Source organism: Eubalaena glacialis, chromosome 7, assembly GCF_028564815.1.
Source record: "Eubalaena glacialis isolate mEubGla1 chromosome 7, mEubGla1.1.hap2.+ XY, whole genome shotgun sequence".
Lineage (NCBI taxonomy): Eukaryota > Metazoa > Chordata > Mammalia > Artiodactyla > Balaenidae > Eubalaena > Eubalaena glacialis.
The window spans coordinates 1,940,176-1,953,027 of record NC_083722.1 but is presented as its reverse complement, the minus strand read 5'-3'; the positions used below and the strand labels follow the sequence as shown (position 1 = coordinate 1,953,027).

The 12,852-nt window shown below is 47.3% G+C and overlaps 1 protein-coding gene across 1 annotated transcript; it reads left to right on the top strand.

Moving 5' to 3' along the window:
* Positions 1–1,977: 1,977 nt before the first annotated feature.
* SERPINB1 (serpin family B member 1) lies at positions 1,978–11,833 on the top strand. The gene is made up of 7 exons (XM_061195667.1): positions 1,978–2,083; positions 3,705–3,879; positions 5,589–5,726; positions 6,403–6,520; positions 7,935–8,077; positions 8,163–8,330; positions 10,473–11,833. Exons 2-7 carry the CDS (start codon positions 3,712–3,714, stop codon positions 10,872–10,874), a joined length of 1,137 nt encoding a protein of 378 aa, XP_061051650.1. The 5' UTR covers positions 1,978–2,083; positions 3,705–3,711; the 3' UTR covers positions 10,875–11,833.
* Positions 11,834–12,852: the final 1,019 nt, after the last annotated feature.

Below are 12,852 nucleotides of genomic sequence, written 5' to 3'. Positions count from 1 at the left end.
TAGGGCCGGTGGGGCTTTGATAAAGGAGAGAGTTGAGAGTGAGGTCGCTGAGCTGGTTGGTTTGTATGTCAAGGTGTGCTTGCAGCGGAGTCGTTCCCCATCTCTGGGAACCCGCCTGCCCTGGGCTCGCAGTCTCTCCAGGACCAAGGCCCCAAATGCCAGAGCATCAAGGAAACAGAACATAGGAAAATGTAGTCAGTGCAATCTTCCTTCCTCCCCAAGGGTCCCCTTCTCTCCTGACCTCTAACCCCACGGGTTGGTTCTGCGTTTCTGAACTCTGTGTAACCAGAAGCACACAGCTCACACCGCTGCGTGCGCGTTTTCCTTTCGCAGTGCGCTTGGAGATGCAGCCAAGTCGCTGTGCGTTGCCGCGGTTTGTTCATTTCCGCTGTTGTACGCTGTTCTGCTGTATGATTTCTCCATTCTTCTGCTTGGACCTGACTCAAATCCCGCTGTTATGAACATGCTTGCGCATGTCTCTAGGCGCCCGCCCTCACACGCATTCTGTTGGGTCTGTCCCAGGGGTCGAAATCGCTGATCTAGCCAGGGTACCACAGCTTCGAGCTGAGCAGATAAGCCCAACATTGCACAGCACGGGACGTGCCATCCTGCGTGTCCGAGAATCTCTGTGTGACCTTGGTCAGGGGCCGTTTACACTCTGAAGCCGCAAGAGCGCACAGAGTGGTCACTCTGCCTCGACCTTGCACAGCACGCGGATTGATGGATGATTGGTGTATAAAGTCCCTTCTGTCCAAACCTTACACAGTAAATGTATTGATTTAGGAAGTGGTTTCATTTCATATTTGACTCAGATTACTAACTCCAGGTGAGTACAAATACAAAATGTTAGGAGAAAAAAAGAAAATTCAGAACCCGTTTTTCCTTGGTTTACGTGTCTGGGATTTTAATTTAACAGCTTTACAGCGCAGCCTCTTTCTCTCGGCTTCCTCACACCGACCTCTTGCTAGAAGCTGATGAGGGGTCTCTAGCTCTCTGAGAGATGGTGGAGACGTTACCGGTTTTATCAAACCACTCAACTATGACTGGCTTTCAATAAATGTTGGTTTCTTTATTCCAATCAGCTGTAAAACACTCTACAATCTTAGTTATTAAAGTCTTACTACTTTTTTAAAAAAACTATAGAGAGTATTTTTATCTCTCATTACTGGGTCTTCTCTGCCCCTTATAAACAAATTCTCAGAGTCAAAAAGGTCTACAAACCCATTTACACTGTATTATCCATACTAATTTAAAAATGGGATTTTTCCTTTGTCCCCTTTTCATGTTGAGATTTGCAAAAAAGCACGGGAGAAGTTTCAAGAATGCAGAATTATTACATACCCTCAAGTACTATCAATTTTGGTGAAATTACATACCCAGGCATTTAAAGGGGGGGGGGAAGACCTCACAGAAAGAGTTACTGCTTTTATTCTTCAACGATAGTCATTCTACTTTAACGTTACGTATAGGGGAAAAACGGATCAGTTTACATTTTAGTATAATGGGTGAGAAATACTTTATTCACACGGATGGGCGTTCTCATGGTGTGCGTCGGGTATGTGAGTTGACCCAGCCTGGTGGAGTCATCACTTGCCAGGGGAGTCTTGGGGCTGAACTCATGGGTTCCTGAGGGACAGTGAATCAAGGATGCTGTTTGGAACTGACTCTGTTTTATCTCACCCTAGAGGCCCCTCCTCACACTCCCCCCAGCCCCCAGTAACCCGGAGTTTGGAGTGTTTGGATAAGATTCCAAAGAGGCTGGTTTGCCCTCTAAGAGGTGGCACCTTGTCATCTCAGTCATTCACACCTTAGTAGGAAATAGTCCATCAGGTCCTTTACGGAGAGCTGAGTTTGCCTGGAACTCAGAGAGGTGGTGGGCCCCCACGAGCGCACTGCGTGGAGCCTCGCTCGCCCGCCCTGTGCCCCGCCCAGCCGCAGCCCCGACTCCTAGGAAGTAAATCATCCCGGGGCAGGGCCGCCCTGCCCACCCGCGCCGCCCCCGCTTGCCGGCGACACTCCCTTCCGCCGCTATAAGGGCCGCGCTCGGCGTTCTCCCCAGACCTCGCAGGCAGCCGAGCAGCGGGTAAGGCCGGGCAGGGATCTGGGCCGGGCGGGAGAGGCTCCGATCCGCGAGCACCCCGCGGTGTTCCGCGTCCGGTGGTCACCCCGCCCCGCCGTGCGCCCCGCGGGGTCCCCGTGTCTGGTGGTCACCCCGCCCCGCCGTGCGCCCCGCGGGGTCCCCGTGTCTGGTGGTCACCCCGCCCCGCCGTGCGCCCCGCGGGGTCCCCGAGTCCGGTGGTTACCGCCACCTGCCCTGCGCCCCACCCGGGGTCCCCGGCGCCGCGTCCCCGGAGCTAGGCCGGGCGGCCTGCGGCCGACAGAGGTCGCTCCCTGGGGCCTAAAGGCGGAAGCCGAAGCCGAAGCCGGAGTCCAGAATGTTTCTCTCTCTGTGACGGTTTCCAGGCAGCCCCGGCGGAGCGGCTTCTCCTTTCTGCGGCTGGAGGCAGGGAAGGGAGGCCAGTGCGATCCTAGAGATTATTTATCAGCAAGAACAGTAATAATTCAACTTAGGACTTACACGCTGGGCAGCCAGCACGACTGTTCCTCTTCCTCGGCTGTATGTGGGCTGAGTCGAGGTCAGGTGGGGAGAGTGCTTGGCTGAGCTGAGCGCAAGGCCAGGTGCTTCACCTGCAGACCCTCCCTGCCCGCAGGAGTGACAGAGGATACTTGTCACCTTCTCCTTGTCCGGCTGCCCGACCTGACCCCGGGGCCTCTGTTGGGTTCCCACTCTCATATCCTTCACCAGCTGTGAGACTGGGGACCTCTCTAAACACCAGCAAGTGAATCTCAAAAATGAGGATACTTCTGTCTCTTTTGCTGGAATTCGCTTTTTTTTTTTTTAAAGAGCTCCTGACTTATTTATTTATTTAATTTTTTGGGCTGTGTTGGGTCTTCGTTTCTATGCGAGGGCTTTCTCTAGTTGTGGCAAGCGGGGGCCACTCTTCATCGCGGTGCGCGGGCCTTTCACTGTCGCGGCCTCTCTTGTTGCGGAGCACAGGCTCCAGATGCGCAGGCTTCAGTAGTTGTGGCACACGGGCTTCAGTAGTTGTGGCTCACGGGCTCTAGAGCGCAGGCTCAGTAGTTGTGGCTCACGGGCCTAGTTGCTCCGCGGCATATGGGATCTTCCCAGACCAGGGCTTGAACCCGTGTCCCTTGCATTGGCAGGCAGATTCTCAACCACTGCGCCACCAGGGAAGCCCCTGGAATTGCTTTAGTGAGTAGCAGGTAGCTATGATTTTCTAATAGAAACATTCTTGTTCAGGTAAAAGTGGGCAGTGGATTCATGGCTCAAATGAATCAGAGACTTGAACGGAGGGTGGGAAGTGTGCGCTCCCACGTGTGGTAGGGAAGGGCCCAGATGCACCTGTCTGCACAGCCAGGGCCCTTTAGGACATAGAGTCCTCATCCTCTGTCACTGCTGAATCCTTGGCCAGTCGCCCCAAGCTCCCACATTTGCGCACATGGAGTGTTCTTGCCCTCCGCGAGAGAGAGACAGAGAGAGAGAGACAGAGAGGGAGAGAGAAAGTACAGGTTCGTTTCAGGGTATTTCAGGGTGGCTGGCCTGAGTTGAGGAGATAGGGAAGTGGCATTGCTGATTGGCTGGTGTGGCAGGGGGCAGCTCGGGGCTCTGCTCTGTGTTGCAGCCTCACCATGGAGCAGCTGAGCGCAGCAAACACCCGCTTCGCCTTGGACCTGTTCCGCACCCTGAACAAGAGCGATCCTGCCGGCAACATCTTCATCTCCCCCTTCAGCATTTCATCAGCGCTGGCCATGACCTTTCTGGGGACCAGAGGCAATACCGCAGCGCAGGTGTCCAAGGTCAGCAGAAACTAGCTTTCCCGGCTGGTGCCTACCACAGACCGTACCAGAAGGTTGTGCCTTTGAGCTCTTGCAGCGCATTTGTAGAAAACTGTATTTCGGTGTTCAGCATTGTGTGTTATATTATATATTATACTTCACGAAGTCAGACTTTCAGAAAAAGCCCCAGGAAAAATCCACTGGGATGCAGGCTGTCATCCATGATCCAGTCTTTACTGAGCACCTGCGATGTGCCAGGCTCTGTTTTTTGTGGGACTGAGGCCGCAGCAGGAAGAAGGCTGACAGCCCCCTGCTGTGCGCTGCTTCTGTTCCAGCAACGAGTCTGCACGGCTTTCCTGTAAGCCACGTCCTCCCCCGCCCAGGACTGTCCAGTTTCTGCTTTGCCTGTGGTGCTCAGCTACTCACATAATGTCGGCTGTGTCTTGATACTTTTGAGCATAATGACACCTAGTCGAGAAGGCAAGGGGACACGAGAGCCTGTGACTCCGTGTTCCTACCCCTGGGCCTGGCACCAGGTGTGCCCTGCTGGGCTGTGACCCCCGTTCCTGTGTGAGCAGGAGGGCCCTGCAGGGAGAGGGGGCGGGGATGCTGAGGGTCCTGCCTCTCCTTGGTGGGTGTGGAGGGCACCTGTGTGCGGGGCGTGCTTTATGCTGAGTGGGGAACTCTGGCTTTCCTTGAAAAGAGGGGTGAAAGTGAAGGTCTTTCTAACACACGGGTCACAGATATACGCTGCACTTAGAGCCAGGGGAGGTCCAGCCCGGATTCACGTTTATGGGCCTGTTCCAGCTGCAAAGCTCCTATTTCTGTACTTTAGGAAAAACCAACCTTTTTCATCACTGCAGATACAAAAGCATTTGAAAGTTTTCAAAAATCCACTTTAAAAAAAAACCCCAGTACTAATCATTGTTAGTCGTCCCCTGCAAGGTAATCTGAGCTTCTGTTTTGAGGCTTTCCAGGAACTTTATAAGCTCAGTAAAGAACAGCCTTAAGTTTTTACCCCCGTTTCCACTAAAGAGATCCGTCACAGCACCCCCACACACATTCCATATCTCAGTGAGTAACTGCACTTTGTACAGGGTGGAGGTTCGTTTCTTGTCCTTAAAAGCAAGGAACCAGCCCAGGCCTCATAAAACCATAAGGGGACTCTAGATGTAACTGATGTATGGGAATTAAACTTTGCCCCATGTTAAGATTAAAGAAATTGTTTTTAAGTAAGTGAGTTACTGATGTCAGTAGTGCAATTAAAAAAAATAAAAACCTCTCAATCTGTACTATCTTTGTGTTCTTACATAGCTGATGATTCTTATTTTTACTGTTTATTTCTGAGAACTTTCAGTAAAATTATATTTGTATAGAATATACATATGAACATACCACTTACGATTTTTTGGGAAAAAAGCAGACTTGTATAAATATTTAGCTTGTTAACCACTCCTATTTGTGGAACTATAATTATAACAAAAAAGTGATGGGAAAACAGTTTCCAATATACTTATTATGTTTCACCAAGCTATACATTTTGGATTTTCTATTATTACTTGTTCTCCAACGAAAAATGACTAATGATGTTCTCCAATGAAAAGTGAAAAATGATGATGGCTGGGGATCATCAATAATTAGTAATATTAATTTGATGGAAGCAAATACCAAGGAACCAGCTTATAATTTCAAAATAAATGGTTATAGAAATAATGTTTTCTTTCTTTTAGGCTCTCTATTTCAAAGGGGTTGAGGAGATTCATTCAAGATTTCAGAGTTTGAATGCTGATATCAACAAACATGGAGCTCCCTATATTCTGAAACTTGCTAATAGGTTATTTGGAGAGAAAAGCTATGATTTCCTCCCTGTAAGTACTTTGCTCTTCATGTTCCAAAACTCACTAGACAAGGCAGACTTTTTTCCAGCACAATCAAGTCACAGAAATCAGCTTTAATTTTTATAAACATTCAGAAAAATGATCTAGAATGAAAACACGACAGACAGTATTCCCATAAATGGATGTGATTTCATTTTCTAGTCTCCACAGTGAAAAGATTGACCCTGGCTGTTTTGCTAAAGCGAGAGTGAATTCCATAATTCACTTTCAAGTACAATCAGTATTTGCTTGTTTATGAAAATGTTAGTCAAGGGGTAGAAAAGAATTGGTAAATTTTGTTTTATTTTATTTGGGTTGTGCCACGTGGCATGTAGGATCTTAGTTCCCTGACCAGGGATTGAACCCCTGCCCCCTGCAGTGGAAGCACAGAGTCTTAACCACTGGAGCACCAGGGAAGTCCCCAGGAATTGGTAAATTTTATACAACACTGAAACTACTGAACAGTACACTTAAAAGTGCTTAAGATCGTCAATTGAATGCTATGTGTTTTTCACTATGCTAAAAAAAGTAGAAGGGTTAGAATTTTTTTTGTTACAATGAAATATGCCTTTTGGGACAATTTCCGTTGCTTTTAAGGATTTTAGAAAACCATTTCTGTATGGAGTAGGAGTTACTCACATTTCCTTTTTTTTTTTTTCTTAAACAGGAGTTCTTAGCTTCAACTCAGAAAATGTACGGTGCTGAACTGGCCAGTGTGGATTTTCTGCAGGCCACCGAAGACGCAAGGAAGGCCATAAACGAGTGGGTCAAAGGGCAGACGGAAGGTGAGCGAGGGCAGCCCTGGTCGTACACACTGATGCTTCCTTCCTCCTCCCGCCTCCCCCCGCCTCCCCCCGCCTCCCCCCCCTCCCCCTTGCAGGTGATCCCCTCTCCCCTTCCCTAGCCCCTCAGCCTGACCCTGGGGTCCACCTTGCACTGCCCAGGGCCAGACAGCTTGCCTTCTTTCTCTCTTTCTTTTTCTTTCTTTCTTTCCTTCCTTCCTTTTTAAATAAATTTATTTATTTTATTTATTTATTTTTGGCTGTGTTGGGTCTTCGTTGCTGCGCGCAGGCTTTCTCTAGTTGAGGCAAGCGGGGGCTACTCTTCGTTGCGGTGCGCGGGCTTCTTATTGCGGTGGCTTCTCTTGTTGCAGAGCACGGGCTCTAGGCGCACGGGCTTCAGTAGTTGTAGCACGCAGGCTCAGTAGTTGTGGCTCACAGGCTCTAGAGCGCAGGCTCAGTAGTTGTGGCGCACGGGCTTAGTTGCTCCGCGGCATGTGGGCTCTTCCCGGACCAGGGCTCGAACCCTTAGTCCCCTGCATTGGCAGGCGGATTCTTAACCACTGCGCCACGGGGGGATGTCCCCAGACAGCTTTCAAATGTAGGAATTCCTCAAAGTGGAAATGTAAACATGATTCAACTGAAGATGCTAAATGGTTTCTACCCATAAGTTCCCCAAACTACATTTTAAAATGAAAACTAATATTGAATGTAGACTAAAAGAGATGAAAATCTTGTGAATCAATATTTACAAGCCACTGTGGTCATAAATACTTTTTGCCAACATCTTGTCTAAGAAACCAGGGTCGGGAGGTGGGGCTGAGTCTCCTCAGGCCGTTTTTCTGGTTTGTGTTTCTGTCGTAATCACGGAACGGTTGAAGCACCCACAGGACACCTGTGTTCCTTCCATAAGGGACTGTCACGGCCATGCCCCATCATGAGTGGGCCCTGTGTTTCAGGGGAGGAACTGTCCTGCCTTTTGGATATTTGTTAAAAGCTTTCCTGTGAGAGTTAGGCATCTAACTTGGAAGATTTGAAAAAGGGATTTATTTATTAGTGACTAAAAACATTTTGGTTAAGAAATTTTTCTTTTCCTGAAAGAGAATGGCCAGTCACAAAATCAGGCCCACCGTTTATCACACATTCCAGAAAAGAAGAATTTTCCTGCTTTTAGCCTTTAAACAATTGACTTGTTTTGAAGCATCGGGCCTTTGGGGGCAGTTTGTGTCACCCTGATCTGCCCCTCGAGTTGGTTTATTTAAAGTAGAAGCACCCCAGGGGGCTTGGCTAACTTAGTACCATGTTAAAGGAAATTAAATAGAAGGAAGCATTTGAGTTGCATTTCATTGCTAATCAAAGGTCAGTTCAAATTTGGAATTCTGATAGGTGGATTTTTAAAAAGCTAACTTTGTCTTTTTAGGGAAGATTCCAGAGCTGTTGGCCTCAGGTACGGTTGATAGCATGACTAAGCTCGTGCTGGTGAATGCCATCTACTTCAAAGGAAACTGGCAGGAGAAATTCATGACGGAGGCCACAAAAGATGCGCCTTTCAGACTGAATAAGGTGAGGGGAGGTGACCGTCTCGATGACTGTGTGCTCTAAAGCCACGCTGACAACAATGTTAGTGATCTGTGTTTTAATTGTTCAGAAAGACACAAAAACAGTGAAAATGATGTATCAGAAGAAGAAATTTCCGTTTGGCTACATCAAGGACCTTAAGTGCCGGGTGCTGGAACTGCCCTACCAGGGTAAGGGCCTCAGCATGGTCATCCTGCTGCCGGATGACATCCAGGACGAGTCCACGGGTCTGAAGAAGGTGCGGCCCCCCCCCCCCCGCCTCCCCGAGTGATGCGCGGACCCTGTGTGTGTGTGTGTGTGTGTGTGTGTGTGTGTGTGTGTGTCGGGTGTAGGTGCTTGTTCTTTGTTTAGTGAGGTGACCCGGTGTTCCTTCCCAGTTTCCTGTCACTCCTTTGTAAAGTAGCCCATCCGCATGTACCACTGCGAAGCTCCACATGTATTTATTTATTTATTTATGTTTATAGAGACTTTTATTATTGAGGTATAATGACATGTAACATTATGTTAGTTTCAGGAGTACAACATAATGATTCTATAAATGCATATATTATGAAATGATTACCATAATAAGTCTAGTTAACAGCCATCACCACACATAGTTATAATTTTTTTTTCTTGTGATGAGAACTTTTTTTTTCCGGCACATATAATTTTATTTATTTATTTTTTTATTGTACTTTTAAAAATATCTTTATTGGAGTGTAATTGCTTTACATTGTTGTGTTAGTTGCTGCTGTATAACAAAGTGAATCAGCTATACGTATACATATATCCCCATATCCCCTCCCTCTTCCGTCTCCCTCCCTCCCTCCCTATCCCACCCCTCTAGGTGGTCACAAAGCACAGGGCTGATCTCCCTGTGCTATGCCGCTGCTTCCCACTAGCTATCTATTTTACGTTTGGTAGTGTATATATGTCCATGCCACTCTCTCACTTTGTCCCAGTTTCCCCTTCCCCCTCCCCGTGTCCTCAAGTCCGTTCTCTATGTCTGCGTCTTTATTCCTGCCCTGCCCCTAGGTTCATCAGTACCGCTTTTTTAGATTCCATACATATGCGTTAGCATACGGTATTTGTTTTTCTCTCTCTGACTTATTTCACTCTGTGTGACAGACTCTAGGTCCATCCACCTCACTACAGATAACTCAGTTTCGTTCCTTTTCATGGAAGCCCCACATTTAAATGTTCACCTACTATCAGTGTACAACGTGGCGGGAACATCTAAGGTACAGACCGAGTGTAACGCTGGCCAGTGGCAGCTCGTGGAGACTCCCTTAGATGAACTTTAGAGGAACGTGCCATAAATGAGGACTGTTTCGTTAAAATAATTTTTTAAAATTAAAAACCCTCAAACGTTACAGTATATAGTTTCACCATGTGCTATAAAATCTGCTCATTCTAACCCCAATCCACGTAGATTGTGCATTAAATGTCCAATTGCTACATGACAGAAAAAGATCCATGTGACCTGTTAGTCTGAGAGATAAGCCCACTTCCTAACCTGAACTTTGCGCGCGGTTTCTCTTATTTGTCATTTAAAGGCAATGGTATCTCTTGCCAGGACCAGGAAGAGGCAAAACTGTGAAAAGTGAGGTTTTTCTTCAGTGTCTCTGGCCTGTTGTGTGCTTTTCCCCTCCCCATCCCTGACCAAACTTGCTATTGGAAGGCGTTTAATATTAGCCATTTGCAGCTCTAGAGCATAAGTTAAAACCAGTGTGTTCCTTCTTTCAATTGTATTTCCATATTTGTCCGTTCCTGATTATAAAAAAGGAAGTCTGGAATTACCAGCATCAGTAGAAAAGTGGAACGTGCTTCTGTTCCAGTGCAGTAGCAGCAATAACAGTAACGACAGTAGCTGACGTTACGCAGCACTTGTATAGCGTGACTCATTCAGCACTTACGGTGCTCCAAGTACGTACTACTGTGATCCCATTTTAGATGAGGAACTAGGTCCATTTCTGTTTTTACCAATGAGCTAAATCTATTAGAGATAACTTCAGCTGTGTGAGGTTCACAGATCACCACAGTGATCACTGGGGTTCAGAATAAACAGAATAAAATAAATGGAAGAAAGCTTTAAAATATCCTCTTGCATCACTCGACCAATTAGGGTAATTTTAGCCGGGATGGCCAGTGATCCAGTGTGGCAGGGGCTTGGTGAGTCCTGGGTGGATGGGCCCTTGGTGGCTTGGAACGCAGCTCGGTTCATTATCACCAATAGCCAGAAAGAAATGAAATCCTCCAAATGGAATCTGTTTTGGTACAAAACATGAAGGAAACTAGTGAGCAGCTGATATGATGGGCCCATTCATTCAAACAATGCTTCATTAACTTACTTGCATCACATGATTTCAGCTCTTCTTTTTGCCCACTCTGAATCCAGATTGAGCAACAGCTGACTCTGGAAAAGCTGCGAGAGTGGACCAGCCCCGAGAATCTGGATCTCCTTGAGGTCAACGTCCAGTTGCCCAGGTTTAGGCTGGAGGAGAGCTACGAGCTCAGCACTCCGCTGGCCTGCCTGGGTGTGCAGGAGCTCTTCAGTAGCAAGGCTGACCTGTCCGGCATGTCGGGAGCCAGAGGCCTCTTCATATCGAAGGTGGTCCACCAGTCCTTCGTGGAAGTGAACGAGGAGGGCACAGAGGCGGCGGCTGCCACCGCGAGCGTGGCCACCTTCGCCATGCTGGCGCCGGAGGAGGATTTCACCGCCGACCATCCGTTCATTTTCTTCATTCGGCACAATCCCTCCGCTAACATCCTGTTCCTCGGCAGACTTTCTTCCCCATAGAGACTAGAAATACAAGGTCAAGCTTGGAGCGTTTTACCTGCCCTTTCAATGGTGACCATTTTCATAGATCTTTACCAGTAAAACTACTATCCAAAAATGAATCTTTAATCTCCTTTGTAAGCTCAGTTCTGTTGGCTGGTTACACCCATTAACTTGGCATGGGTATCTGTTCTTCTTTTTTTATGCTAAAAAAATCCAGTGATTTCTTTTGAATGCATCAAGTTAAAAAAAGAAAGAAAAAATCAGATGATTCTTGACAACGTAGAAATCTATGAAGTTGCTATACTTTCCTGAGAGCCGGGGGGAACACGGTCACTCTGTCATCTGTTTTACAGATAGACTTTTGGAAGCCATAATATAGAGACACCCTGATTGTTGAAGGGAGGCTTAAAAACAGATATTCAATTGAAATACTGCAGAGCGCCCCAATTAAGGGTCTGCGTTATGAAGACAGACTTGCCTTGGCAATGTCTCTGACCCTGTGTTCTGCAGGATTTGTATCCCATTACAGCCCTCCAGGTTTCAAACTATCGAAGAGCCACCTGGTGATAACCTAACCCCTCCCATTTTTTGTTCTCCCTTTTCCCTCTTGATATGAGTTGGTGTGGGATCACAAGGAATCAAGCAGTAGGTGTCTTACCATGAAAGATGCCAAGAAATGACAAAAAGAAAAATGTCGTAGGAGATACTATTAAGCAAAGAGGTGGCGCAGAGATCTCACTGTTAACCGGCTTCTGCCGTGTTTTCTGATAAAGGCTCTTGACGTCCATAACATGGTACAGGTTTTTATGGTAATGGGACGGCTTTATGCAACGCTGTGGTGGGAGATGGGGTGAGGATGTTCTCTGATTAATATAACCCTTTGTCAATGCACTCCTTGGAAGGGGCGTGAAATGCTGCATCTCTGTGCTCCCACAAAGCTGGTGGCTGGTTAATAAAGTTTCCTAAGATTCTGCAAACCAGACTGACCTCAGTCCTCTTCTTATTTCTCCCTGATCTCAGACAAGCCAAGACTGCAAAAGGGGGTTCTTGGCCTGACCAACGATCACGTCTGTGCTGATAGGGAGTGACTCCACAGCACAAAACAAATTTCAGCAAATCTCATGTTGGCAAGCATTTCTTCCTTCTTTTTTTCTTAAGATACTTACTAGCACCTGCCATATCCCAGGTGCTTTTAGCTACGGGGACAACAAGAAAAGCCACAGTCACTGCCTTCTGCTACTCCTCCCTTTGCCTCCTCGTCCTAAAATCTACTCAGTGATTTAGACTAAATCGTGTTAATCAAGTTACATGGGCTCCAAGCCAATCTGCTCAAATCCTCCGTTTTGTATTTGAGGGAACAGGCCCACGGACTACCAGTCAGTTGTTGAAATCAGAAAAACTAGTAAATTCAAGAGCAGAGACTAGATCCAATTCTTTCTTTCTTTCTTTTTTTTTTTTTTGGCCTCCCTGCATGCGGCACGTGGAATCTTGGCTCCCCAGCCAGGGATTGAACCTGGGCCCTCAGCAGTGAGAGCGTGGAGGCCAAACCACTGGACCACCAGGGAAGTCCCCCAGTTCATATTTTATGTGGAAAACGTCTACTTCTCATAATGGTGAACTAGGTAACTCAAACCTCCTAAGACCAACTGAAAAACCAACCAAACAAAATAAGCATCAGCCCATAGGAGGAAGGTTGACATGATCATGACGAATTACTGGGCCAAGATCCAGGAGAAACTGGTGCAGTTGGAAATCACTTTTGCCCCATGTGCATTTCCCAATCCAAAAGAGAGAAATGAGGTGTGAAGCGGGGATTTTGGCAATGTTCTAGGCTAGGTAGGCTGAGTTTGGACCTGTCAAGGGCGGGGGCCCCATTATACCTCCCGTGCTTTTGTTTGACACCCTACAGGTATGAGTGAACCGTCTCGGAATGCAGCCCTGCTATACGTCGTCGGACAGCCTGGAAAATTCCAGCCCCTAGAATTGGATTACATTC

Coding starts and splice junctions, on each gene's coding strand:
- SERPINB1 (XM_061195667.1), top strand. CDS start 3,712: ATGGAGCAGCTGAGCGCAGCAAACACCCGCTTCGCCTTGGACCTGTTC. Junction 6,521..7,934: donor GGTCAAAGGGCAGACGGAAG/GTGAGCGAGGGC, acceptor TTGTCTTTTTAG/GGAAGATTCCAGAGCTGTTG. Junction 8,331..10,472: donor AGTCCACGGGTCTGAAGAAG/GTGCGGCCCCCC, acceptor CTCTGAATCCAG/ATTGAGCAACAGCTGACTCT.